We start from the raw sequence: 25,720 nt of genomic DNA on the forward strand, positions 1-25,720 counted from the left end.
GCTTTCCTGTTACGTTGGATATATATATATAGATAGATAGAGAGAGAGATATTTGAGAAACACAGTCTGTAAACCAGAAAGAAACAATAAACCATAAATATCTATATGAAGACATGTAGTGATATAGACACCTCCCTACAGAGGCTTACCTTATTTAAAAAGGTTTCGCAACACTGCTCGACCCATTGCTGATTCAGCTACGGTCGCCAGATCAAGACAGTAATGCCATGTAAAGGTGTGCACATTTTTCCAGGTTGCAGCACGGCAAATCTTCTCCAGCAAAAAGAGCAGTAGATGAGGACACTGCCCTTGTGGAGTGAGCCTTGGGTTTCATAGATAAAGGATGTCCATCTTTAAAATGGCAAAATTGGATAGTAGATGCAATCCACCTTGCAATAGTGAATTTCGCCACAGCTGTTCCTGGCTTTTGACCACCATAGGAAATAAATAATTGATCCGACTTTCTGATGGACACAGTACGTGAAATATAGAATTTCAGACACTTTTTAACATCCAAGGTATGCAAAGACATCTCAGCAGAGGAAAACGGATTTGGAAAGAAAGAACGCAGTATAACAGGCTCATTAATATGGAATGTAGAGGGAACCTTCGGAATAAACGTTGGATTAGTTCTGAGGAGGACATAATCATTGGTGAATTTCAAATAAGGTTGTTTGATAGTAAAAGCCTGGGTTTCACTGACTCTCAGAGCAGAGGTAAGTGCCACTAAAGAGCTGTTTTCCAGGTGAGGTACTTGAGGTAAGCCTTGTGAATAGGCTCAAATGGATGCTTCCTGAGCTGTTGTAAGACCAGATTAAGCCTCCATTCTGGAGCAGGAGCTCTGACGGGTGGAAAAGTTCTGAAAAGCCCCTTTTTTTGATCAAGCAATTAGAGCAAAGGGATGCAGCTCCTGCAGAATGTCTGTAGGTTGAGATGGCCGCTAAATGTAACTTAACCGACGTAAACATAAGACCAGACTTCGATAACGATAGAAAATAAGGCAGAACTTTATCTGGAGAACATCTTAAAGGATGTATATCTTTGTCACTGCACCAAGAACAGAATTGTTTCCATTTCAAAGCTTAAGTCTTTAAAGTAGAAGGAGCTCTTGCCCTAGCAAGAATATCTTTACAATCCTGAGGTAAATCTATCTCCTTGAATTCTGTGAATCCAGAAACCATGCATGAAGATGCAATTGGACTAGATGAGGATGAAGAACCTGGCCCTTGCTCATTGACAACAGGGTCGGAACTGCAGGAAGGCGGTAAGGTCTGCGCTTGGACAGTAGGAGAAGCTCCATGAACCAATGCTGACGCGGCCACCGCGGTGCAATGAGAATCACGCAGTCAGTTCCATTTTGAGCTTGCGCAGAAGTCTTGGGAGCAACTGAAAGGGGGGAAATGAGTAAGCAAAGATCCCTGTCCAGCTCATCCTGAAGGCGTTCCCCACGAACCCTTCTCCAGTTCCCAGCTGGCAAAGAATGAGCACTTCCGATTGCTTCTGGAGGCAAAGAGATCCAGATTTGGTTTGGCCCACAAATCCGAAATATGCGTTCCACCACTAATTGATCTAACTCCCATTCATGACAGGACTTCGAAGTACTGCTCACAGTGTCCGCTAGAGTGTTGTGAATTCCCGGCAAATTTTCCACCTTTATCGTGATGTTGTGAGAAAGCAGCCATTTCCAAATGCTTTGAGCTTCTTGAGATAGTATGTGTGAACAGGTACCTCCTTGCTTGTTTAAGTAATGCATGCAAGGGGTTCTGATGAGAACTGTTGACCCTTGAAGCCTTGGGAGAAAGAACTGCAACGCCAGGAAAATGGATCGAAGCTCTAGCAAAATTATATGCAATTTTGCCATTGCAGCAGACCACTTTCATCTTATGCAAAGATCTTGAAGGCGTGCGCCCCACCCTTCTAGGGAGTACTGAGAAGAGGGGTCCCAGAACACAAAATTAAGGAGGAATAAACATGCATAGTAATAATTAAGAACATGAGTCTTGAAATGATGAGCACATTGTTGTTTAATCACAATGTGTAGGTACGTTATGTCACACGATCATTTCGCAGATAAAATTCAACATATCGCATGCCACAGAAAGGAAGGAGGGTTGGGGGAGTGAAGGTGTAGGAACGTACTCTCGGTGCTGAACGTAGACCGGAGAGGAGGACTTTGAATTGAAAATGAGCACCTGCCACAGTGAAAGAAGGAATTTCCGATGTTTGGGGTGAATGGGGAAGTGGAAGAATGCATCCTGGAGATCCAATGTTGTCAAGAAATTGACGGATTTCTTGAAGCGTGACCATGCAAAAGGATTTCTTTTGAAGATATTTGTTCAGTTTTCTTAAATCCAGGATGGGCCTCCATTCCCCTGACTTTTTCTTTATTAGAAAAAAGCGGGAATAAAACCCTTTCCCCATCTGAGAGCGGGGAACTCTTTCTATCGCTCCTTTCAAGAGCATGTTTTTTTTTCTTTCCTGAGAAGAGCAAGTGTGGAGGATGTTTCTTGGGTGAGGAGGAGGGATACTGACAAATTCCAGGGTATGACCAAATTTGAGAATGTCCAAGACCCACTTGTCTGTGGTTAACCTTTGCCAATTGTTTAGATGTCGGGATACATTCAGACTCCTGTAAATAAGATGTGGCAGAGCTGCTGCAGGTGCTAAGAGGTTGTCACTGTTTTCTAGCAGAATCCCTGCCTTGAGGTTGCCGTCTTCTATTCTGCTGTCTATAAGAGGAAGCTGGAGGGTTTCTGCAGGACTGCTGCTGCTGCTATTGTTGATAGTTATATATTCCCTGATTACCTTGGTATTGGTATCTTTGATAGCCACCCCAAAAGGAATATGATCCTCTGCCTCTAGATCCCCGAAAAGGAGTCTTTCTATGTTGTAAGGTGCCATGGGCTCTGGCAGTGTCAGTATCTTTTTTGATGTCTTACAGAGCCTCATCTATATGTTTTCCAAATAACATATCACCATCGAATGGCAAAATCTTTGTTTAGACTTCAGGGCGAAAGGTGGTAGATTTCAACCATCCCTGACATCTGAGAACTGCTGCTCCAGCCAGTTGACGAAAGCCCAAGGAACCTAGGTCAACAGGTATATCAATTATTTTGGATGCAGCCCTTTCTCCTTCAAGGAGAATTTCCCTTGCCTCCTGTTTCTTGTCATCAGGTAGGTAGTCAAGATATGGGGCAATGTCGGACCATAGCTGGCAGTCATATCTCCCTAGAATAGCCAGTGAGTTTGAGTTTTGAGTCCGGACAGGCAAGCAGGAGCATTATCTGGTGCTTTGTATTTCTTATCGATTCTAGGTACAATCGCAGGCACTGAATTTTGATTTTTCATTATTTTTGTTCCTTCCTCAGAGATATGATCAATTATGGGGATAGAACCGATGGACTTCCTACTCTGGTCTTTAAAATCATAATAGCATGAAAACCTCCAATATCCTCAGGAAAGGAATCTACTGCCTGAAGAACTGGTGAAGATGGCGTAGGAATCAAGAATTAATCCCATTCATCCACCAGGGAAGGTCAATCTGGATCCAGGCCTGGATCCGCGGGTGCCCTACGATGCCAAAGCTGCCGGCATCAAATGCCCAGGACCCCAGACTCGCTCCACAGGGCCCAAAGGTGCGCCAGAGGAGTCGGGCTGCCCAAAGACGAGGTGTAAGGCCTCGTAAAATTGTTGAGCCGGAGATGCTCCGGCTCCTGGAAAGGGTGGGTGTAGCCATCCCAGAAGACGAGGCCTTCGAGTGACGACGCTCTGAGTCTCGCGTCCAGTCAGACGACTGACGGGGAGAGGAAGGCAAATGCGCTTTTGCTTCTTCGCCTTCTTGTGCTTTGACTTACCTGAGGACCTCGACGATTTGGAGTGCGACGAGGAGTGGGGGCTCTGCAGATGGCTTTGTGACCTTCCTCTCGAACAAGACCGGGAATGGCGCGGAGCCTATCGCCGAGCATCCAACAACTTTTGGGACTGCTGCTGCAAAGTCTTTGGTTGCAAAGTCCGGCAGTCGGAGCACGACTTCTGGCTCCAGACAACACAAGATGCGAATCCGTCACATACAATGTCTTGTGACACGAACTGCAGGACTTGAAGCCGGTCTGACGTTGGGACATCCCTCGCACACCAGGAGCCTAAGACTCAAAAAAGACTGTGACAAACGTTGTTAAAAAGCTAGCCAAAAAACGGCCATGGGGTAGCTCTCTCCAGATCTGCCCAACGCTGTCACAGAAAAAGAAAGAACTGAAGTCAGCGCGTAGGGGCGGTGTCAAAATAGGCACCGTGAGGTCAACCCAGTGACCATGACGATGGACGTGGAGTCGACTGACACCACCTACTGACACGCAGGGGTATTCCTAAAGAAAAGTCTCCGGATCCGGACTGACACCTGGGGGAAATTCAGAGGTAAAGAATCTACAACGAACAGTCTCAATCAGACATACCCTTGGCGCTGGTTGGTGACATTGGTCAGCTCTGCGTGACGCTGTTGGCGTCATTTGCCCTATAGTGACAACCACGTCACCTATACCACCTCGGTGCGCTGACGTCAGTTACTTTTCACGACTTTCCACACCAGAAACGTGGAGCCACGAATGATAATGACATTGTTGAGTTAACTAGGGCCCTGAAATGATTCAGCCTCGGCTCTCAAAACCTGTCTGCAGTGCGGGGAGAATGGGTGGGTCGGTAAGGAATCTGCAGCTAGATCGTGTCTCTACCAGATAAGGCGTTACCAAAGGTAGTAACTTGTCCATCTGATGGAGACATCTAGTTGCAGATTCCTTACCTCTGAATAGATTCCCAATCAATACCATCCCCGAAGGAGGGACTGCGGACACGTTAGACTAAGAAGTCCTGCAGAACAGAGCGGCCAAATAGGCCGTCCCTGCAGACTTGACTGTATAGGCAGCAGTGATTGGTAAACATGTGCAGGGATGCCCACATTGCTGCTTGACAAATTTTGAGGACTGGAACTCCACGTTGTAAAGCAGTGGTAGCATCCTTAGCTCTGGCAGTGAGCCTTAAGCCTTTAGGGACTACTTTTTGGCCAGAGCAGAGTAAATGCAGATGACGACCCATCGCGAGATAGTCCTCTTCTGCACCACATGGCCTTTCTTTGTTCCAACGTACCCCACGAAGAGTTGGTCGCCCACCCGGAACTCTTTGGTGCAGCCAAGGTAGTATGACCGCTCTCTTTTTGAGTCCAGACAGTGGAGTCGCTCCTTTTCTTTAGAGAAATGCAGAGGAGCGCAGAAAGTGGGCAAGGTGCCAGATTGCCCCACATGGGATTGTGTTACCACTTTCGGAAGGAAAAAGGCCCCAGTGCGAAGCACCAATGTGTCAGGGAATATGGTCAGGTGAGGAGGTTTGGAAAATAAATCCTGTAATTCGCTCACCCTCCTTGAAGATGTGATTGCCACTAAAAAGCTGTTTGGATGGTAAGCAACCGAAGGAGGCAGTTGCTCAGAGGTTCGAAAAGTGCACACGTCAGGATGGTGAGAACCAAATTAAGTTCCGACTGAGTTTTAATGAAAGGGTAAGGTGGGAAATTAAGTACAAGGCCTTTGAAGAATCTATTTACAATAGGTGTTTTAAATAAAGAGTGTTGGTCAGGCAGCCAAAATAACATTGCAAACTTCGGTAGGAAGCTTGAATACGAGCAACTGCTGCCTCTCAATCTCCACACAAGAAGGCAGAGTTGACAGGTTGGGGTGGCGGACCGTCCCCAGCTGTTGCGACAGAAGATCCTCCCGAAGACAAAGCCTGATTGGAGGATCGATGCTCACTTGGAGAAGTTCGGGATACCAGACTCTCTGTTCCCAATCCGGAGCCACAAGAATGACTCAGGCCAGTTCACTCCTAGCCTTCTTGAGCATACTTGACAGGAGTGGTATGGGCAGACAGGTGTATAGGAGTTCTGAGCTCCACTCACGACAAAGTGTTTCCAAGCTAGATCCGCCTTGGAAACTCCAGCACTCAAAACTGCTGGCAATGCGCGTTCTCGGCAGGGGCAAACAGATTTTAACAAGGTTCTCCCCATTGTTCAAAGAGGGCTTGCACCACATCCGGAGGGAGACGCCATTCATGATCCACTAGGCATTTAGGGAACCTAACAGGTGCTGAACCACAATGGGATTGCCCTGCTGTTCCAGCCATGTCCAGAGACGCATGGCCTCTTGACATAGGATCCACGACCCCACCCGCCCTGTTTGTTGCAGTACCACATGGCAGTGGTGTTGTCCATGAACACCTGAACAAGCTTTCCCTTGATTGAAGGAAGAGAGGCTTTCAATGTCAAACAAATTGCTCGGAACTCCAGCAAGTTGATGTGAAGTCCAGAGTCTGCCGGAGACCGGAGTCCTCAGATTTCCACCTCTCCCAGATGGCCGCCTCATCCCAGGAGTGAGGCATCTGTCACTACTGTGTGATCTGATTGAGGAAGGGAGAGAGGTCTGCCTCTGGCTCCATCGCAGTTGTTCAGCCACCACTGCAGGTCTTGTGCAGTTCCCTCCAAGATCTGGAGCATGTCAGAGAGAATCCCTGAAGCTGTGTTCACTGGAAATACAAGTCCCACTTCAGAACCAGCATACGCCATCTGGCATGAGTCACAAGCAGGATGCAGGAGGCAATGAGGCCCAGCAGCTGCCTCAGCATCAGTTTCACTGAAATCCAAGAACGAGGCTGAAACATCCGTATTCTAGCTGAAATATCCTGGATTCGCTGCTTTGGAGGATAGGCCCAAAACTGAACTGTGTCGAGAATAGCCAAGATGAAAGGGAGCGTCTGAGAGGGAGTCAGTTGTGACTTCGGCATGTTGACAGTGAATCCCAGCAAATGCAGGAGGTTCGTCAGTCTGGAGGTGGGAGGTGACAGCTTAGGGTGAGCCTGCCTTCAACAACCAGTCATCGAGATAGGGGAAGACTGACACCCCTAATGTGTGCAGATGAGCTGTGACCACTGCCATCACCTTGGTAAACAACCCAGGGGCACTGGTAAGGCCAAAGAGAAGCACTGTAAACTGAAAATGCTCGTGGCCTACCGTGAACCGCATGTAATGCCAATGAGGACGCCGGATGGGAGTGTGAAAATAGGATTCCTGCAAGTTCAATGCTACCATACAGCCTCTTTGGTCCAAAGCAGACTAGACCCGAGCCAGAGTGAGCATCTTGAACGTTTTCCCTTTGAGGAAGTAGGTGAGGGTTCGCAGATCTAGGATAGGACGAATACCCTTGTCCTTTTTCAGGACCAGAAAGTAGCAGGAATTACATCTACAGCTTACTTCTGGGGGGGAACCCTCTCTATGGCTCCATTGGCCAAGAGAGTCATGACTTCTTTCTGTAAAAAAGTTAGACGATCCTCCATCAGCCGGTCATCAGATGGAGAAATGAAGAGATAGGTAGTCTTGAAGGGGAGGGACTAGCCCCTTCGGACTATCTGGAGAACCCACCCTTCCATAGTGATGATCTCCAAGTGGTGGAGGTGATGGCTGATCCTGCCACCAACTTGCTGCCCATGAACTGGAAGTGTAAGACTAGGAGAGTTTGGAGGCTGAGGCTGCTAGGGGGTGGGGGTCTGGCTCGGCCTCTGGCCGTACAACCTACGGGGATCGAAAGAAGCTGCGCCCACGGCCGCGTAGAGGGAGATGAACTTGTGCTGTCTTGTGGCTGGTGAATTGCTGGCACAGCTGAAAGCCCCATCCATAGCCACGAAAGGCAGACGCAGGGCGCATGGCCACTGAGAAGTCCAAGTACATTGGCCGTAGCCTGTGAGGCTCAAAGCACTCCAGTGCCACGTCTGATCTGTCTCCAAACAGACATGTGATATCAAAGGGCATGTCCATGAGAGAGTCCTGGCTATCCCCTGAAAATCCAGAAGACCTCAACCAGATGTGGTATAAAACAGCCACTGTCTATGAAATTGCTCTACCCAGCGGGTTAGTCGTGTCGAGACCACAATGAATGGCAAACTTTGCTGCATCTCTCCCATCTGATGTTGCTTGGGAGAGGACGGCCAGGCCCTCCTCCAAGACCTGCGGCAGCACTTGCTCAACCGTTTTCCAGAGGGAGTGGAAGTAAAGGCTCAATACATAGGTGTTGCAATGAAAGGCTGGTGGGAGAAAAAAGTTTCTTACCCCAGCTGTCCTGCCTCTTGGATTCCCTGTCCGGGGGTGCGGAACGGAGAGTGCCTTGGCCAGGCTCTTCAGAATAAAGCTGAGGAAACGCCCTAGGACCTAAGGGTTCCGTTGGCGCCGGAATCAACAGGCACCGATTCGGCGCCGGGTTCCCGGAGATTAAAATGGGGTTGACGACGCTGAGAGGTGACAGTGGCGTTTGGAGTCTCGTGTCAGGTAAAGTCGCAATGGCCTGGGACATTTAAAGGTAAGGAATCTGCGGCTAGATGTCTATCAGATCTACTGTGTAACTCCCCCGGTCAGCTCCATGCTACCTGTTTAAACTACATCATAACTGTGTTGTACGACCTAATTCACTTTATTTAACTCACACATTGGAAATTTACATAGAGGAAAAGAGAACCCACCACTTTTTTGTCGGTCCTTGCAGTTCTTGATTATTAAACGTCAGATGCCAACCACAAAGGGTCATCAAAGAAGCTACTCAAGGGCGGCATATGAGCTGAGTGGGTGCGATATTGTGGCTTACAGTTTGAGGCTGGTTGAAAGTGTGCAGTACTAATAAGAAGGGGTGCCCCTGACAGGATCGAGGCAGGTCAGCAGGGGAGATACAAAACACCAAAAGCAAGAAACTACCTGCCCCGTACTTTCGAAGAAGGACCTTGCAACGGGTCCTAAAATACATCCACTATCTCTGGAGCAGATCAAGGGCACAGATAACTGTTCACATCAAATTTTACAAAATATATAGTAATTGTATTTATTTTTTAATAGAATTTTTTTTAACAGCTTATAAATACACAACATGGTTATCCAAACATATCATAATTTGATAAGAAAATAAATCAAGTCCCACACACCTGCTTCAAACACCACATTTATACCATCATACATACCCAGTATTCATCATATTAACTCATACATCTTTCACACACTTCAAAACAAAAATAGTATTAAAAATTGTGCATAACAGCCACAAGATGGTTGGATGACAGAATGGAAACAAGTCATCAGGGGGGTAGGGGTAGATACAATCCTGCTGTCCCCACACGAATAACACCAGTAATTACTATATATTTTGTAAAAGTTGATGTGATCAGTTATCTGTGTCCTTGATCTGCTCCAGAGATAGTGGATGTATTTTAGGAACCGTTGCTAGGGCCTTGTTTGAAAGTACGGGGCAGGTAGTTTCTTGCTTTTGGTGAAAGTGTGCAGTAGTCATTTATAGCATGCAGGATCAAGCTTAAGTATTTACACAGACGTGGGCCCCCTTTCTATGGGACGCCCCTTGAGGTCAGGGACGTCAATGCTACCCCCTCCACTGTTACTTATCTGTAGTGCCATGGCCAGCATACTTGGGAGCCGTACGGATGACCCCTGGCGTCTCCTTGGGAGGCCTCACGTCAGGCTGTCCTAGCCACAACACCCACATACTGCTGCATCTCGCCCCCTATTGCAACCCCTACTCCCTCTGTCTGACACGGCCCTCCCCTTCCTGAATCCTACTTGACTCCCCCACCTACTCGACCCCTTTCCCTCTCCCCCAACACCCCTAAATCACCCCATACTTGCCACCCCCTCTCTTACTCTACGTTCTTCCCACCTCGTCCATTAACAAATTTCTTCCCTTTCCTCCCTCTGCCCAACCCCTCCTACCCACTCCCCTCACCCCTCCGGAGACTAAGGTATGTGGGCACCCTCTGTTTGGGTTACCCCTGTCGCAAACGCGGCACCGCCATAACACACCCCGAATACATAACAAAGAAAAGAGAAAGGGACGACTGCCCACTCCACCCCACGTAGGGGGCTGTGCGCCCTTCCTCCTCCTGATCACCCAGTGTGGTGGGACACTTGGGCCCTCCACTCCTCCCCCCTCGTCCCACATGGGGCCATGGCCCGCCGGCTCCTCGACATCTGTTATCGGTGGACATCCAGCGCTAGGCTAGCTAGCCCTCCCGACTCTAATGTGATATGTGCCATATTCCTGTGCCCTTGATCCCCCACTCACCCCTCTCCCCCTTACGCCCCCATTTATATTTAATGGTACTGTTTATTCCTTCTTGTACTACACTGTACCCATGTTATGCATTTTTGCTTCAATAAAAAATTACGACATAAAAAAAGAAAGCATACAGGAGAAAAAAAGAGAACACAAATAATTTCTAGGGTTTTGCAAATTGGAAGCTCTTTGTACAGATATACCACAGTTATAACACAAATAGGATCAGTACATCTAGCTAAAATGCAGATGATCCCTCTTGTAAGGGCTATCAGAAGCCTGTCTGATGAAAAACTCAGATACCTGATTTTTTCCTACATTGATCCTGATTACAGGAAACTGGAGACAAAGGCAGAGCATTTGCTACTTCTCCATTTTGTGGCGAGGTCAATTCTTGGGATGCTTAAAAGGTCGTCCACCATCACCTCGTCCAGTTCTCATTTGTGCAACTTGGACCCTGCTTTGCTGAAGTTGCCTGCCCTGGCATTCTTAATGTCATGCAGGTGTTTCATCTTCATGCCTAATTTTACTTTAGCTTTCCACATACCGATGTCCTTCACCTTGCTGGACAGGGAACAGGACCCCTTCATTCAGGGCATCCAACATGTTCGTTGTGTGATTTTATGACCAGCAAAATTCTCACTGAAGCCAGGAAGGAACACCTTAGTGCAAATTTTACTGTCTTAAGTTAGAGGGCAGTGATGTACACCATTTGTTCAGAGTTGGGCCCATAGGCCCATGGTCAATGAAAGCCTAGATGGGCCCCAACCTTCCAGGGATGCTTTTTTAAAGCACTGTCACCTGGAATGTGAATCTGGTGAAATCTGGACCTGAGAAACGGAGGATCTTGGTCAGGAGGCTTACACTTCTGAGAGTCTAGATGGGGCTGATTGTATTGATGCAGGTAAATAAATGCGCTGCAGGCTCAAGAAGACCTGGAACCAGAGGAAGGAGGGGTCTTGATGACATTCTTTGATGTAATGTCTCAAAGATGATTGATGTAAATGAGATGGAGTGGGCATGGTAATATTCAACGTAGCTGCACCCCTTAATAACACCTCGTTAAAAGCTGTAGGTCATCAATTGGAGATACTCTTGCTGGAGGTTTGTTTGCAAGAATCGGGGAATAATCTCTGATTGAGGTAGTTTTCCATGATGGAGACCATGTTCTGTGTTTAGATAGTGACCTCCTACTATTCCTTATACTGGATCTCCCTGATCTACGGTGATAAGACTGGATTAGTTCCCTAGTGCATCTTTGAGATCTATGATGCATCTTTGAGATCTAGGATTGCATCTGGACCTCGAGCGATGTCTATGAAACAACTGTGGACAGTACAGTGTCCTTGCGGGAAGAGATAGAAAAGTAGGGAAGATTCTACGTGAAAACCTAGATGATGTTACTGAATCTGGAGAGAAGTTAGGTAGCATCACTGCTCCGAATGAAGCTGTACCAGAAAGTACCATTTCTGATGCATGATGTGAAGGAGAGTGTTTGAGAGTAATCTGAGCCTGAAGTTGCATAATTCTCTGGACGTAGTTCCTGTAACCATTTTGGAGAGAGTTGCATAGATGGTGGCAGGGATTGTGCTCAGGATATCACTTTTAAACTCTGTGGTGGCTTTGAAGTCGAAGTTGGTGGTCTTAACGTAGATGAAGGAGGCTTCGGTGCAGAAGGAGGTGATTTGGACATCAACTGTTGTTTTTACGTAAAGGGAGGTGTTTTCGGTGTTGAAAAGTTTTCAACTGCGACTTTCGAGGTTCCTTCGCCATCAAGTGCCTCAATGTTATACCTGATGATGCAAGCAAATGGAAAGGTTTCCAGTCTTCGACGCTATGTTGCTCGATGTCCTGCTTCTTGTTGACAATAGGGAGTGATGCCTTTTCCTCTGATGTCTTCTTACCTTGGATCTACCTCTAGGGGACTCGTGGCGGGAACAAGCAGCTTTGGCAGACCTTCTCCAAGGCTTTAATAAGATCTGGTAGCATGTTCAATTTCCTTTTTTTGTTGCAAGCCATGCTGTCTGATCTTATGTCTATCCTTCAAAGTTCTTCTTGAGAAGGTTTGACGAAGAGTGCAGGAATCAGGGATATGAACCTCAGGAAGAAATAAAATGCAAAGCCTGTGGGAATCTGACCATGCCTGCTTTCTCCCATAGGAAAGGAACTTCACAAATAGTGAAGGCAAATGTTAGAGACAAAATAGCTATTTTTCGTTCGGAAAAGGGCGCCGACACACCCTAAACATCAAGAGAAGTTAAGTGAAAACTCCAAAAACGTTTGGAAAGATTTCCAAACAATTTTTGCTAAACAGGTAGAGCTCAGTGCACTAGGACCTGGTTTGCCAGAGCCAGAAAAATTAACTGACCCGTCACCTGCGAGGCATGATGGGAAACAGGGTGCACTGTGAGATTCTTAAAGACACAGTGCCAGTTTTTTCTCTACTATGCTTTGCTTGCAGGTTATTGGCTATCAATGTCTCATATTCTCTTTCCTTTTAAAAAAGGTTTGTGAAAAATTATCCATGGTCACTTTTAAGGTCTCGGCTAGGCAGCGCTCAAGCGCTGTCTCTCGAGACTTCAAGTAATCTGTGTCAGGAGTCAAACTGCCCGGTACTTACTCTTGCCGCTTGTCATTTGTTAACTGAGGAATTGCTCTTCTTAGCAGGCTTGCGGTTGGCGGAGGATGAGATAAGTCACTTCCGTTTATTCAGGAAGTAGCAACGCGTACGTCTGTTTTCCTGCATTTTCACGTTTCAATTGTGTCTGATGGGAACTTTTTGTTAATTTTTGATTCCCAGCATGCATCTGCACGGAGCTCTCATGAGCGCCGGGCTGTTAATTTTACATAATAAGCATGGCTCTCGTCATGATGTAATTTTATACATACTCCGTATTTAATTATATTTGTTTTGGTATGAGTCTGGTGTTTATTAAAATTAATGGTGCCTGCTCCTTTAAATCCTGATTTGTGTGCAGCAGCTGCTGCACTTTCACCTTGCCTTCTTCCCCCACCCTTCTGTGCTGGATTTGTCCAGGCCCCGGAAGCAGCAGCTCCTCGTCCTCCCTGCAGCCATCGAACATGTGGGAGTCCTGTGACCCACAGCACTCTTTACAGTAAGTATTTTTAATTGTTACTTTACAATGCAACAGGGGCGCCATGCTTAATATTTGAGCAGGCGCCTACTTCACTTGCTGAGTTAGGGTCTGACTCTTGATCCCTGACCGGGATCGGGTTAACCTTTGTACAGCTTGGTCCGTATCCCAGTGCACACCATCTTCCCCCCTCTGCTCTGATTACTGGCAGCGGTTCCCCTTACACGGCTCCATGTGAAACGGTCTCCATGCAGGGACTTTGAAGCATGGTAGGCATGCAGATGAGCATGTTTCTGTCCCTCGGCCTTCTAACTTCCTGCTGATACGGGGTCTGAGGCCCAGTACACGCTCCTCCTTTCCTGGCTGATTTCCTACCTCCCTCCTTGGCCTCTTCTATTCCACAGAGCCTTTTGAGGCTGCAAAAGTATATGGCTAAACACTATAAAAGCACTAGCAGGCACGGCGTTCTGTTCCTTTGCTTCTTTAACCCTACCCAACCCGTCCCTTCCCTTGCAGTCCCCTTATTACTTCTCATTCGCAGAGCACCGGCACTTCTCAGAAACAAGCAGGGGCTTTAGTTTTGTCTCTCTGTCCACGAAACAGACGCCTCCGTTCCTATTCTTTGACATAATGCTATTTTCCTTTTCCCTGTACCAGCGACCTGGTGACATTATGCAGAGTCCGTTGGGGGAAGGGGAGGCCACTCTGGTCTTGCATCTTCCTACGAACGGCCATTCGAGTTTGCAGCATTATTTAGAGGTCTGCTTCCTCCCGTCCCTATTTTACTATTAGTGCATCGCATGTTCTAGAGTTGCTTCCTTTCCAGTCTGTTGTGTGTTCCCTGGGCTAGAGTTGATGCATGTCCTGTCTCCTGTTTGATGTATTGGTGTTCTCTGCATGTGCAAGCTGTCCCATGGTCTGATACCTCTCAAAGAGCTGCCGTCCACATCCCCCTCCACCAACCAGCACATAGTGAATATTTTCCCAAGCCCGCAGAAGCAGCTGAATTTCTCATGCCCTCCTCGTGCCAACCTCCTCTCCTCCTCAGGAGCTGCCCAACCTCTGCTCAATGCTGGGGATCAAGCATGGTGGGCGGGCAAGTCAGTCAGTGGGTGCTCCCCATGACATGGTGCTCACATTTGTGCTTGGGGCTAGAGTAGAGGGGCCGGCTAGTGGGAAGAGGCGTCTTCAGTGAGTCTTGCTGGAGGGGAATAGTGGTGTACCATGCACACATTTTCAACATAGGTGACCATACTGCTGGCAGCACATCTCTGGGCCACAGGTCTTACAGTAGTGATACTGAAGCAGCATATTGATAACAGATTTTTTGTAACATCAAAAAATACCGACAACATTAGAATACTGGAAAGCTATTGCATTTTGCAAAATGTCAAACCTTCTTATTGTTTACGGCGTCCTGTTGATCCTGTGACTACAGTTGCTACTGCTCGCAGAACAGCAACAGCTCAGAATGAGCCTGGCTGAGCCCTGAAGTGGGGCAGCTATATCTAGTCAACAACACTGTCTATAACAAGACAATCAAGATCATCAAGATCACCAAGAGCAATAAGAGCTACAATAATATATAAATGATATTGAAAGTGAAAACTTTATAAGCAATACAAGCATTGAGCTCATGTACGATCAAACACATAACCACCAGTACTACTGAGAATTCTGGTGCTTAGTTAACAAATCCAGACCTGGGATAGCAGCAGTTATAGCGGACTGCTATATAGTGGATGGACCCCAGTATTTCATCCGATTGTAATCTGTAAACTGCGATCTATCAGCGAAGCAACGGACTAGGGCGAAAACAAAGCTCCACAAGAGCAAGAAGGGAGCAATGGAGTCATACACTTCTGTAAGTAATTCATGAATTTAATTACAAAAATGGTACTGGAAAGATTTTCCATACTTAGAGCGAGATCGAAGAAAATCTGATCTGCTCTTAGGGGAATAAAGCTCCTATCATATTCATTAGTCCATGTGTTATGTTAATTCCTCAAACAAACAGCGTTTTAGTCCACTTCACCTAAGAGAAGCTCAGAAGCAGACCTAGTGGCCCTTTCTCCCGAAGCCCATCCACATTTTTGATTATGAGCCTCTCCCTACCAGATGTTGCCAATGGGCCTGAAACTACTGTAACCTCTACAGGTTGGGAGTGTCAGATGACGGTGCTGGCTGACCTCAGTAACATCTAGCCAATGGAATTCATGGTTCTTTTCTACAATTCAGATGTTGCTAGCTGCAGGACCTTGCTAAGAGGCTGGCTGTAATGAGTGTGTTTCTGTGGCTATTTCAAAGGGATCATATTGTCCAGAGATAGTTGAACAAATCACAATCCCCAACTTCTAGTCTGTGCTCACTGCCTTGGTGTTTATTTCTCCCTTCCCCAGTACCTGGGTCTTTTCAGTCTTTGTGGGAGTATATTATCTAATTTGTCAGATCCCTGCTCATTCTCTGATGCAAAGCATGTGCCTCCCGTTCTATGATGGATGTACTCCTGGACGTTTACTTTCTGTGTGTCTGTGTATTCCCTGTACATATATCCATGTGCTTCTCCCAGTGTAGGAATATCCCCTCTCCTATGTGCCATTGTCTATTTGTTCCCTAATCACGTATAAGTGTATCCCTGTGTCAGGTTCCAATGTTGTTAACTCCATGTCTGTTATCGTAGTCCCTGTGTTAGTGTACCCCTGATCCTGATATAAGTATATTATTGCCGCTCTGTTGCTGTAATGACCATGCTAGTATGTGTCGGTGTCCAGTATTATGTCTCTTGTCAGATTATTAGTATATTATTTGCCACAGAGTGTTTTATTGACAAAACTGGTGTGTGTCGGTGTCCAGTGTTGTGTCCCCCTACCCCAGTTTATGTGTTTCCCTGTCCTAAGTTCAGATTATTGTACTTTCATTGTATTTCACTGGTTTTCCTCGTTGTAAATTTCCCGTCATGAATGATCCCTGTTCTGTTGTCACTGTAGACAATGCCTCAGTGTCTGTATTGTATTCTCTTTCCTATCGTAAGCATTATTTCTTGGAGTGTTGTTTTTTTCTTGTCTTTCTCAGTGTATTGCTTCAACCAAATCACACCTCCCAACTCCTGCAACATTTTGCTCCAAAAATTCTAATTTTACTGTCCCAGCATTAGTGTCTGTGTGTTTCCTGGGTATTATAAATTATCACCGTTTTTTAATGTGAATAAGGTGTTGTTTATGTAGACGGCTGTTTCTGTTGGAACAATGAGGTTTGTGTGTCTACCTCCTATCCCAGTGTGCGAGGCACTTTGCCGCATTGTGGATAAACTGTCTGCCCGGCGTACATTTCATGGTCACTCTACCACTCCTAATTACTGTAACTGATATCCATGTTTGCTCAGAAACGTGAAGTGTTGATGATGTATTCCCCTCCCCTTACCACCCAACCCCGCGTCCCCTTGCAGTGTAGCTTGTTCAGTTGTTTGCTGAAGGTGTTACTGCCAGGTTGTGAGTCTCTTACTTGAGGGCATAAGGGCGGCTGGAACATTCAAGCAAAAAAGGTAGTTGGCAAAATTCACCAATTCTACCTGCTGGATCTGTGTGTGCTGGCACTGCAGTTTACCTGCAGCTCTTTAAATAAAACAGTGACAGAGTGCTGCAGTCCTGTGAAATTGTCCCAAGATTAGCATCTGCTAACATCAGATTAAGAACGAGCATTTACAGTGCAATTGGTCTCACATTTATGCAAGTTTGAGCTCTTGGCATTCTAAATGACAATACTTTTTATTTATGTTTTCGGTTTTTTAAACCTAAATAAAAGGCATTGTCATTTACTATAGCAATGCAGTAGGTCTTGCATTTGCGAGAGTTTAAAGTATTGGCACGGTAAATGACAATGTCTTTTACTTATCTGTTTTTATACCCAAAACATACATAAAAGGCACTGCCATTTACAATGCCAATAGCTCAAACTCTTGCAAATGTGAGACCTATTGCATTGCAACTGCTTGTTTTATAGTGATGCTTGCTATGCAATTGGCGTTTAAAAAAAATGAAAATTAAATGCAGTCTGGCAAATCTTAGCCTTACTTTAGGCTGCAAACATATATTTAAGTTACTATGGTACAAACTTTGTTATACATAAGTGCTCTGGGATCCCTGAGTGTAGGCACAACTACTCCGTGCACGTGGGCTGGAGTCTTTAGAGGATTCCCTGGAAAAGAAGTATAATATCAGTCGGAGCAGGAGAATATCCTTAGAGAATTGCTCCAGAGAGAAGCAGGTAAAACCAGTGAGGCCTTAGGATTAATAGGCTCTTCTGAATGGAAGACACATTATCCTCTCCAATTGTGGCAGAATCTAAGATCTGTTCTCCAGTAAGAGACTCTCTTTGAAGCCCTTTTAGACAAATCATTAATATTTTCCAACTCACACTTCAATTCTAAGTACATTATTCTCAATACTTTTTGATTTCTTGTCCCTATTAAGAAATACATGCAGGTGTCACATTCCTCAATGCCATGATCAGCATGCAGGCAGTTCACACAGTCACCGTAAAAGACATGATGACTGATATTTTCTATGCAGACACCTAAAAAACCCACAATCCACCTTACCACTCTTTGGAGCTAGAAGAACCCTATTCACAGTTTACCATACAAGGAATAGTACTGGTTACCCCAAAGGAAGAAAAATAGTAGCAGGGGTTCACATCTGATCAATTATTTCTCCTAGGAAGTTAATGCCTGAGATGTGTTTACCCGCCCATGGCTGTGCAACATGATATAAACTTCGGTTTCTACGAACAAAACGGGTCCAGAAAGCCTTCCCAACATGATTAGTTTATTGTTTTTTTCTCATACCCATTACTACATCGCTTTTTCTCCTATTCCCTTTCCCATACTGGGTTGTTTCCCCCTACCCAATCACATGGGTTCTTCCCTCATATTGAACCCTAAACTGGGCTCTTTCGCCTATGCAATCAATCCCATGGTGGACTATTTGCCCATACACAGTCATATACTGGATTTTTTCACTTTACCCAATCCCATTCGAGAATATTTCCCCATACCAAATACGATACTGAGTTCTAGATCCAGATTCAAACTCATTCTGGCTTCTTTCCTCATATTGAACTGTTTCTATACCCATATTCAGTCCCTCTACGGGGTTATACCAACGTGGGTCCTTTGCACTTACTGAGTTCCATACTCGGTTCTTTCCCTATACCCAATCTGTACCTGGTTTATTAAAATTCTACTACAAAACTAAAAGATAAAGAACATTATTCATTCCTTACTCTCAGGTCACCGTTGGTCATATGCGTCCCCGGGAAGGAGGCATACAGGGGTTCTTTACGGAAGATTTTTATAATACTTCTGTCCTGGATATCCCTGTAAAAACAATCAAATGATTTGTACAACAACATGGCAATTCAATGAAAGCAACACATCAACTGCCACACCCAAACAATAGCCACAACACATTGATTAGATAAAACACCCTGACAGGCACTCAACCATAAAATGCAGCATAGACACACACAGAAAGCCATCAGTAAGGTAAAAGTAGATACCTTTAAATACATAATCCTATTTAAGATACACATGTTCATAATTCTCTTCAAAGACAAATAGCATGTGTGCTAGCTCAAAGGATTCATAAATGGAAACAAGAAATATTTAGCACTATGAAAAACAAACTAGACAGTCTGTCAAAACAAGGAGATCTGAAGTATCATACACACACATTTGGGGCAAGTTGCTTACTGTAGCGACCCTTGCACTCCTAGCCCCACTAGGGGAGATGGCAGCATTTTGCCCAGACTAAATAACACCGTTTGGAAGCTCAGGTGCATGCACAGCTACTGCTCTAACCACTGCATTGCCAAAAACACACCTGCTTGTTGCTCCTAAATCACTTTCTTTGCTCTCCCTCTCTATCTTATTGTATATAAAACGTCAGGGAGTGACGACTGCAAGAACATTGGCAAAGGAACAGAGAACAGGTGTATAAGAGTCGCTATTAATGGTATCTTTTCTGGAACTGTGGAATGAGTAACGTTATGGATCATTCACAATTAAAATCGGTTGAGGCCGAAACTTCAATTCTCTAGAGTGTTAGACACAATTTTTCTTGTCTCTAGCTCAGCCAAGCTTTGCATCTGCTATGAAGTGGATGGTCACAGAGTGTGCCTAGCTTCCAAAGTAACTGCTTTACAATAAAATAAACTTAGTACTAAAAAGCTACTGTTATTGTTGGTGCCTTAGCACTTACTGTGTGAACATAGATACCACAAGAAGCTCTCTCTCTACTAAAGAAAGAGAAGTAGTCCTCCTAGAAAGCAATTTCATAACTGTCGTTTCCCCCTAGTCTGCAGAGGGGGGACATTTTTAAATCGGTTTTAAACCCCTTGGAGGAAATAGGTCAAGATCCCTCCCCCTTGGTAGAACTGCACTGGCCCAACTTTCCAACCCATGCCATCTTAAAAGCAGTTTATGTATAAATGCCTTACACCCTGCCTACCTGTCGGGCAAGCGCACTATATCTGGTGAATCTCAGCACACCAGCAGCCAGAAACCTATCACACTGAAGACAAGTGAAAATGGAAAAAAAACAAGACAACAGCCTTTTTCCGTTTATGACCAGAATCTGAAACAACATCCCCATATCCACCAGGATCGCCACCAAATTCCTTCCCAATGTTCAGACTGTGTAGGATTTCTGCTAGCACTTAAGTAGAATTCTTATAGGGTAGAGAAGCACATTTTCTGAATGATGTGAAAGTGCATTATAATGTTTGAGTAACAATGAAGGATAAGTCCTTTATGCTATTTTACTCATTTTGAAACATGGTATGTGACTTGTCACAAAGAAAGTTACCATTTCCTTCTGATCGAGGTCAAAGCGATCTTCCATCTCACCAGTTTAAAGCCACTGGGTTTAAAGCCATGAACTGCAAAGGGGTATGAGCCAAGAATACAAGAGCAATATTCAAATTTCATGCGGACTAGTATCTCCGGAAAAGGAGATATAAAGGGAGGAGCCAATTGAAATGTTTACTGGAGAAAAATCACTTCACCCTGGGATAGAGATCTGAGGTTGGCTTTGATGGGGACCACATTCACATTTCCATAGGCTAATTTACGGCCCAAACACACTAGTGTATATTAAAGTGAAATGTAAAAAAGTATAATCTGTGAATGGGACTCTTAGGTATTTTACCCTGATTCATCACAGGTATCAGTGTTGGAATCCATATCTACTGGAGATGATGCGTACTGGAGTGGTCACCCTGAATAAGCTTTGATGAACAGGAGTGAAAACCAAGGAATTCTGAAATGTGTGATGGAATCCTAGGTCAGGGTACAACATATTCAACAGGAATTGTCTGATGTAGGTTCAACCAGTTGGTCATGTATTGGAGAACCCCATCATTAAATATAGACTTAAAGTTTCCAACTGGTGCTCTACATTGCAGTTTACTAAGGTGCAGGAAGCTGAGAGCTGCTTGTGTTTGCACTGTCCATCACCCACAACCTTGGAGGAAGAGTTTGGGAATAGCAATACAGTCAAGAGGTGATCTGGGTGCTTGACCTCTGCTAATACAAACAGCTTATATTGTACCCTAGCAACAATTTGCTACTAAGAGTTTAAATCAGGCCAGGCCTTGGCACCAAAAGTGTATTACTTTCTCTAGTGGAGGCATGGAGGGCAATATTTAAGGGAGCCACGGAAATATAAATATTAATGTCTCTAATAAAGAGTAAGTGAATAATAAAGCAGGAATCTCCAAAGTACAGCATTCTTTTCTGCAAACTCCTGCACATAGATACATCGGAAGCATCCTGAAATAGAGAACCTTCACAAGAACCCACTAAACTCCTGGGTGGAGTTTCAGACACATCTTCAAATGAAAAGGTAGATTTACTAGAAGAAGGCAAGAAAGGCCAGTCAAGCCACTGCAAAGCAAGCCATGGGTGCTGGTTCTAAACAACTTGCAGGAGACCGTTATCCAGCTCAGGCTGGCCAGACAGGACTAAATGAACCAGGACATTCAACACATTTCTATCCAGTGGCCTTTGAATAAGATCCACGCTAGCCATAGTACCACCAGTTCCAATAAGCTCTTTGCCCAGCATGAATGGTATACCGTCTACACAAGAAGATTCTGTACTGATGTACTGCTGTACAGTACTAGAGACTCTGATGCTGGTACCTTGAGAACAAGGAAAGAGTCAGGCAGCATGGGAACTCACAGACGACACAAATTCCCAACAGGATTTTTTAGGTTTGCAAAGCACCTTGTAAGACCATCAAGAGTTACAAAAAGTCAGGGAAAGTCAAACTGACAGACAATCAAAGCATTGAAGGATAAGGCTTGTTGTAAGGCTACCAGGACACATTGAAGCCCAAGTATTCGGTGTCAGACTAGATCGGTACCTCAGAGTCACTCTCAGAAGGGTGGTGCATTTTTTGACTTTGTGAATCCTTCTCCATCTTTAAGGGTCTCTCTGGCGGTACAGGTAATTGGGACTGGGGACCAGTTAAGAAATAATTGCTTACCTATTGCTTCTGTACACTAAACTTCTAGAACCCCGTAGGATGGCAGAATTAAGATATGTACCTACGATTCAAGTCAATTTTTAATGTGACCAGTTCAAGACAATCATGTTAAAAGTCTACACACTTAAACAATACTACCCTATGAGCATAACAAGTGGCAGGTCAGATTCTGAGAACTAAGGACTTGCATTCTTTAAACCCACTTACTGGTTTAATATCTAATGGTACAGGAGTGAATGCAAGGCAAGACATACCACTGCTGAAATTGCTTCTTCCACCACTACCTCCTCACTTTTACCTCGCCATGTACTATTTCATTAGTCTATAGATGACATTGAAAGACGATTAACTCCTTAAATGTTTTACCATGAAGCTAATGTCTAACCCTAGGACTTAAGAATAATTCATCTTTATTTTAATATTAAATCGTTTTAAATTAAATAATGAACATTAATGGTAACTAAAATTAGCACAAACCTGTTTCAAATACTTAAATATGATGAATATATTTACTCTTATAGCCCTAATACTATCACTTACAAATGTTAAATATTTTGTTTTATTAAACGTTCTTTAAAAGTGAACATTATCCTAGTTCTAATATTGCAAAAACAATATTACCTTTAATTACTTAAACTCAATTTAATCTGTAAAAACAGAGATGCTTAAATCTAGCGCTAGTCCGAACCCGAACTCTAACCAGTGTTTAACAATTATATTAAATAACATTACATTGATTTTTTAAAGGGACTATTACACTAACTGTAACCCAAACACTTACCTAAACAAAAAGTAAATATTTAATTATATTTGAAATACATTTAAATGCCTACTTAGAAAATTAAAATTGAAATAGCTTGGAAAAATATGAAAATCCTAATACCATTCCTCACCTTAACCAGTGGTATTTATTCAATTGAGTGCAGTTGTAATGAACCAATTACATTACATATAAATGCTTACTTTGTATTTTAACCTTCTTACACTTAAACCTTCGTCAAGGTAGTGGTGCACGCCCTCCTGTGGGAGCCCTCCCAGGTCGTTGCCCTCCTGCCGTTGTGGCCGTAGTTTTTCAACAATACCCAAAAAGTGGGCCTGACCCCAGAGACGGCTGGGTAACCCCGCTCGGTCAGGCACGGAGGGCAAACCCTGCAACCTCCCGCATGGAGAGCGTTAACACTAGAGACAGTGCATATGAGGACTGGTTTTGTTTTTACAAGTTTTATTTCAATGGTTTTCTTATGTAATGGCATACAAACATTGACACTCACTGTGACGGATCACAGGTGGCTCATCTCTTGTTGATAACTAACGGGCCCCAGGGAAGCAGAAAGGTGCTGTATGGGCATAACGAAAAAGCATGATTGGGTGGGGTTGTCCTACCCACACACTGTGATACATATACGGGGTAACATGAGTACCAACTGATTGCATTGATTGTTTCACTGCCTTTCTCTGTATTGCATGGAATATACCAAACTTAAGGCCACTGCCCGAACAGATAGATACTATATATATTGTGCTTGTTAGATACTATATCTTGCATTTCTCTGTGGGAATGTTTTATATACAATAATAAATGGCAATAAAAATATTTTCAAAAAAGGTAGTGGTGCACAATGAAACAGCAAAACTGTTCATGTAAATTTAAGGAGGTAAGGGCTATATAAGATAATGTAGGTGAGAACGGGAGCCAAAAATCCCACCCTTGTGTAATGAAGGCAACAAGCATGATGATGCTCCAACAACGAGTATCCTTAAATGCTCATGGAGAAAATGTGCTAGTAGTAATCGCCCAGCAAGATGCATGGATGGATTGTTTCTGGTATTCTCACTGAACAAAAAAAACAGACAGTCCAAAGAGATTACAAGATGCAACTATCTTGGAAAATAAATTAGACCCAGAAAATCTCAGAGGAGATGCCTACATTAGTCCAAAACCTAATATTGTGAAGAAGGATCTTTCCTTGCGTGCAACTTGGAAGCATGAAGTACTGTATTCCAATCAGTGCTCTTAATAAGCAAGGTGTTAGAAACTTGAGAGTGCCCAACTTGAAGTTGCCATTCCTCATGGTACCTACTTCAAACTCACCATCAACATATATACCAACGGAACCACCATTATTCAAGCCAATCTCAGGAATATACTGGCCTTTGATGAGATCTTCCAGCAAGACAAAATTATCAAACATGAGGCTACTTACAACTCCAAAACCAACCCAAGAGCCACAGACCAATACTTGCCACTAACTTCACAGACAGGCACTAGTGCAAAACTATCAGCCACCAGCCCCCTTGACCTGCTTCCCACACTCCTGCTCCCCCTCCTGTGAATACACTTGCCCTGTAAAAAGTACTTCTCAACAATTTCTTTCTTATTTTCAAACCTGCCATGCACCTAGCCAAACCATTTGAGGCCCACAAACACCTCTTGTTGCCACTCAAGGCATTTGACACTTCCAATCCACTCAGGGTCCAAGCTCTTTGCTAAAACTAACCTAATGAATACAACTGAAGAGTTCAATATATAAAAAGGTATTGAAAAAAAATAAACCCAGACTTGGGTCCCTTGCTCACTGGATTCAAGCTAGCCTGGCTGAAGAGGGGTGTTACCCCGAAACCGGTCACAGGATGCTTGTTCCCGGCTCAGCGAAGACCTGGATTGGCAAGCAGGGCTGGACTATTCCCATGAGGCACATGGTCAAGACTGATTTGCATATGGCTGGGTCTGATTTGATGTGGCGAAGTGAGCTAAAGAACGATGATGGATTCAACCCAGATCTGTGACGGGGTGAGTGTCTGAAAAGTTTCAGTGCTCCGCCCATAATCTTCTTATGTTTGCTTTAAAAAAACTCCTATTAAAACACCAATTCACCCCAGAAGCATGCGCTAGACACGCACAATATCCCTTCCAAATCAAACTATCTTTTACTTGAAATCACTGAAATTATGTGTGGTGACAATTATATAACTAATCAAAGACCTTTTCTTTACAGGCCCTAAAACCACCCTGCCTGAGCAAGAGAGGGAAAGGCGTAGTACCAGCATATGTCAGCTTCTTAACCTGCACCAACATCCAGGCATACTGCATTGCTGCTGCATCACCCCCAACAGCTCTCTCATCACAACAGTGGTCAATAGTCACCGAGGGTACACCCCCAAATTTTCAGAGGACTATCGCAAAATGACATTTCATTTACAGACTAAATAAAATATAGACTTGTTTATGGGTGACTTTAATCTTTGTGTTGGCAGGCCAGTTTCAAAACCTGCTAGAGATCTTTTTAAGAATAAGTAGGCCCTTGGCTCCCACAAATTGCGAGCGTCCCAACACACCCTGAAGGGCACATAAAGGACCTTATGTTCACCCTTAACCTTGAAACTTAAATCTTTTTATTTCGTGGTGAAGTCACATGTAGGGTGAGATTATTGCTTTATGCCCATCAACCTGAAACAATCTGGTTTAAAAACCTGTTAAACACAACTAACCCACAACTACTACTATTCTAAAACAGGACAGTAACATAACCAATGAAAACTTATTTTCCTTGCTACACTATGAAGAGCAACAGTTTGTCTCAAAAGGCTCATAAGGACCTGAGACTTCTACATCAACATATCATGCACTATATCATACACCCTTAATATCCAAGTACAGTGAACTGAAACGTGTTGATCAGAATTTAGAATTTCAATTTCGCAATCCAAGTCGGAAGACGATAAAACCCGATGCAAGATACAATGCAGAGGCTACAATAGAGCAATTAAGCAAGCTAAAAAGGAGGCCAAATTCTCCTAATCCACATCACTGAAGACCACAGAGCTGATAAGACTGCTTACCAAAGTATACAATCCACAAAGCCATTGTAACACTGCTAGTGCATGCAATTCCGGTCTCTTCCTTGGAAACAGATACAACTAACATAATACATGCCTGCGT

At 44.4% G+C, this 25,720-nt stretch overlaps 1 protein-coding gene across 1 annotated transcript in view; it reads right to left on the minus strand.

The window, feature by feature from the left end:
* SRCIN1 (SRC kinase signaling inhibitor 1) overlaps positions 1-25,720 on the minus strand; it is a 922,972-nt gene that overhangs the window by 465,920 nt on the left and 431,332 nt on the right. The window contains exon 6 of the mRNA XM_086924314.1: positions 18,515-18,608. Within this exon, the coding sequence (XP_086780440.1) occupies positions 18,515-18,608 (94 nt within the window). The remainder of the gene's footprint in view (positions 1-18,514; positions 18,609-25,720) is intronic.

The sequence above is a fragment of the Lissotriton vulgaris genome, chromosome 5 (assembly GCF_964263255.1).
Source record: "Lissotriton vulgaris chromosome 5, aLisVul1.2, whole genome shotgun sequence".
Lineage (NCBI taxonomy): Eukaryota > Metazoa > Chordata > Amphibia > Caudata > Salamandridae > Lissotriton > Lissotriton vulgaris.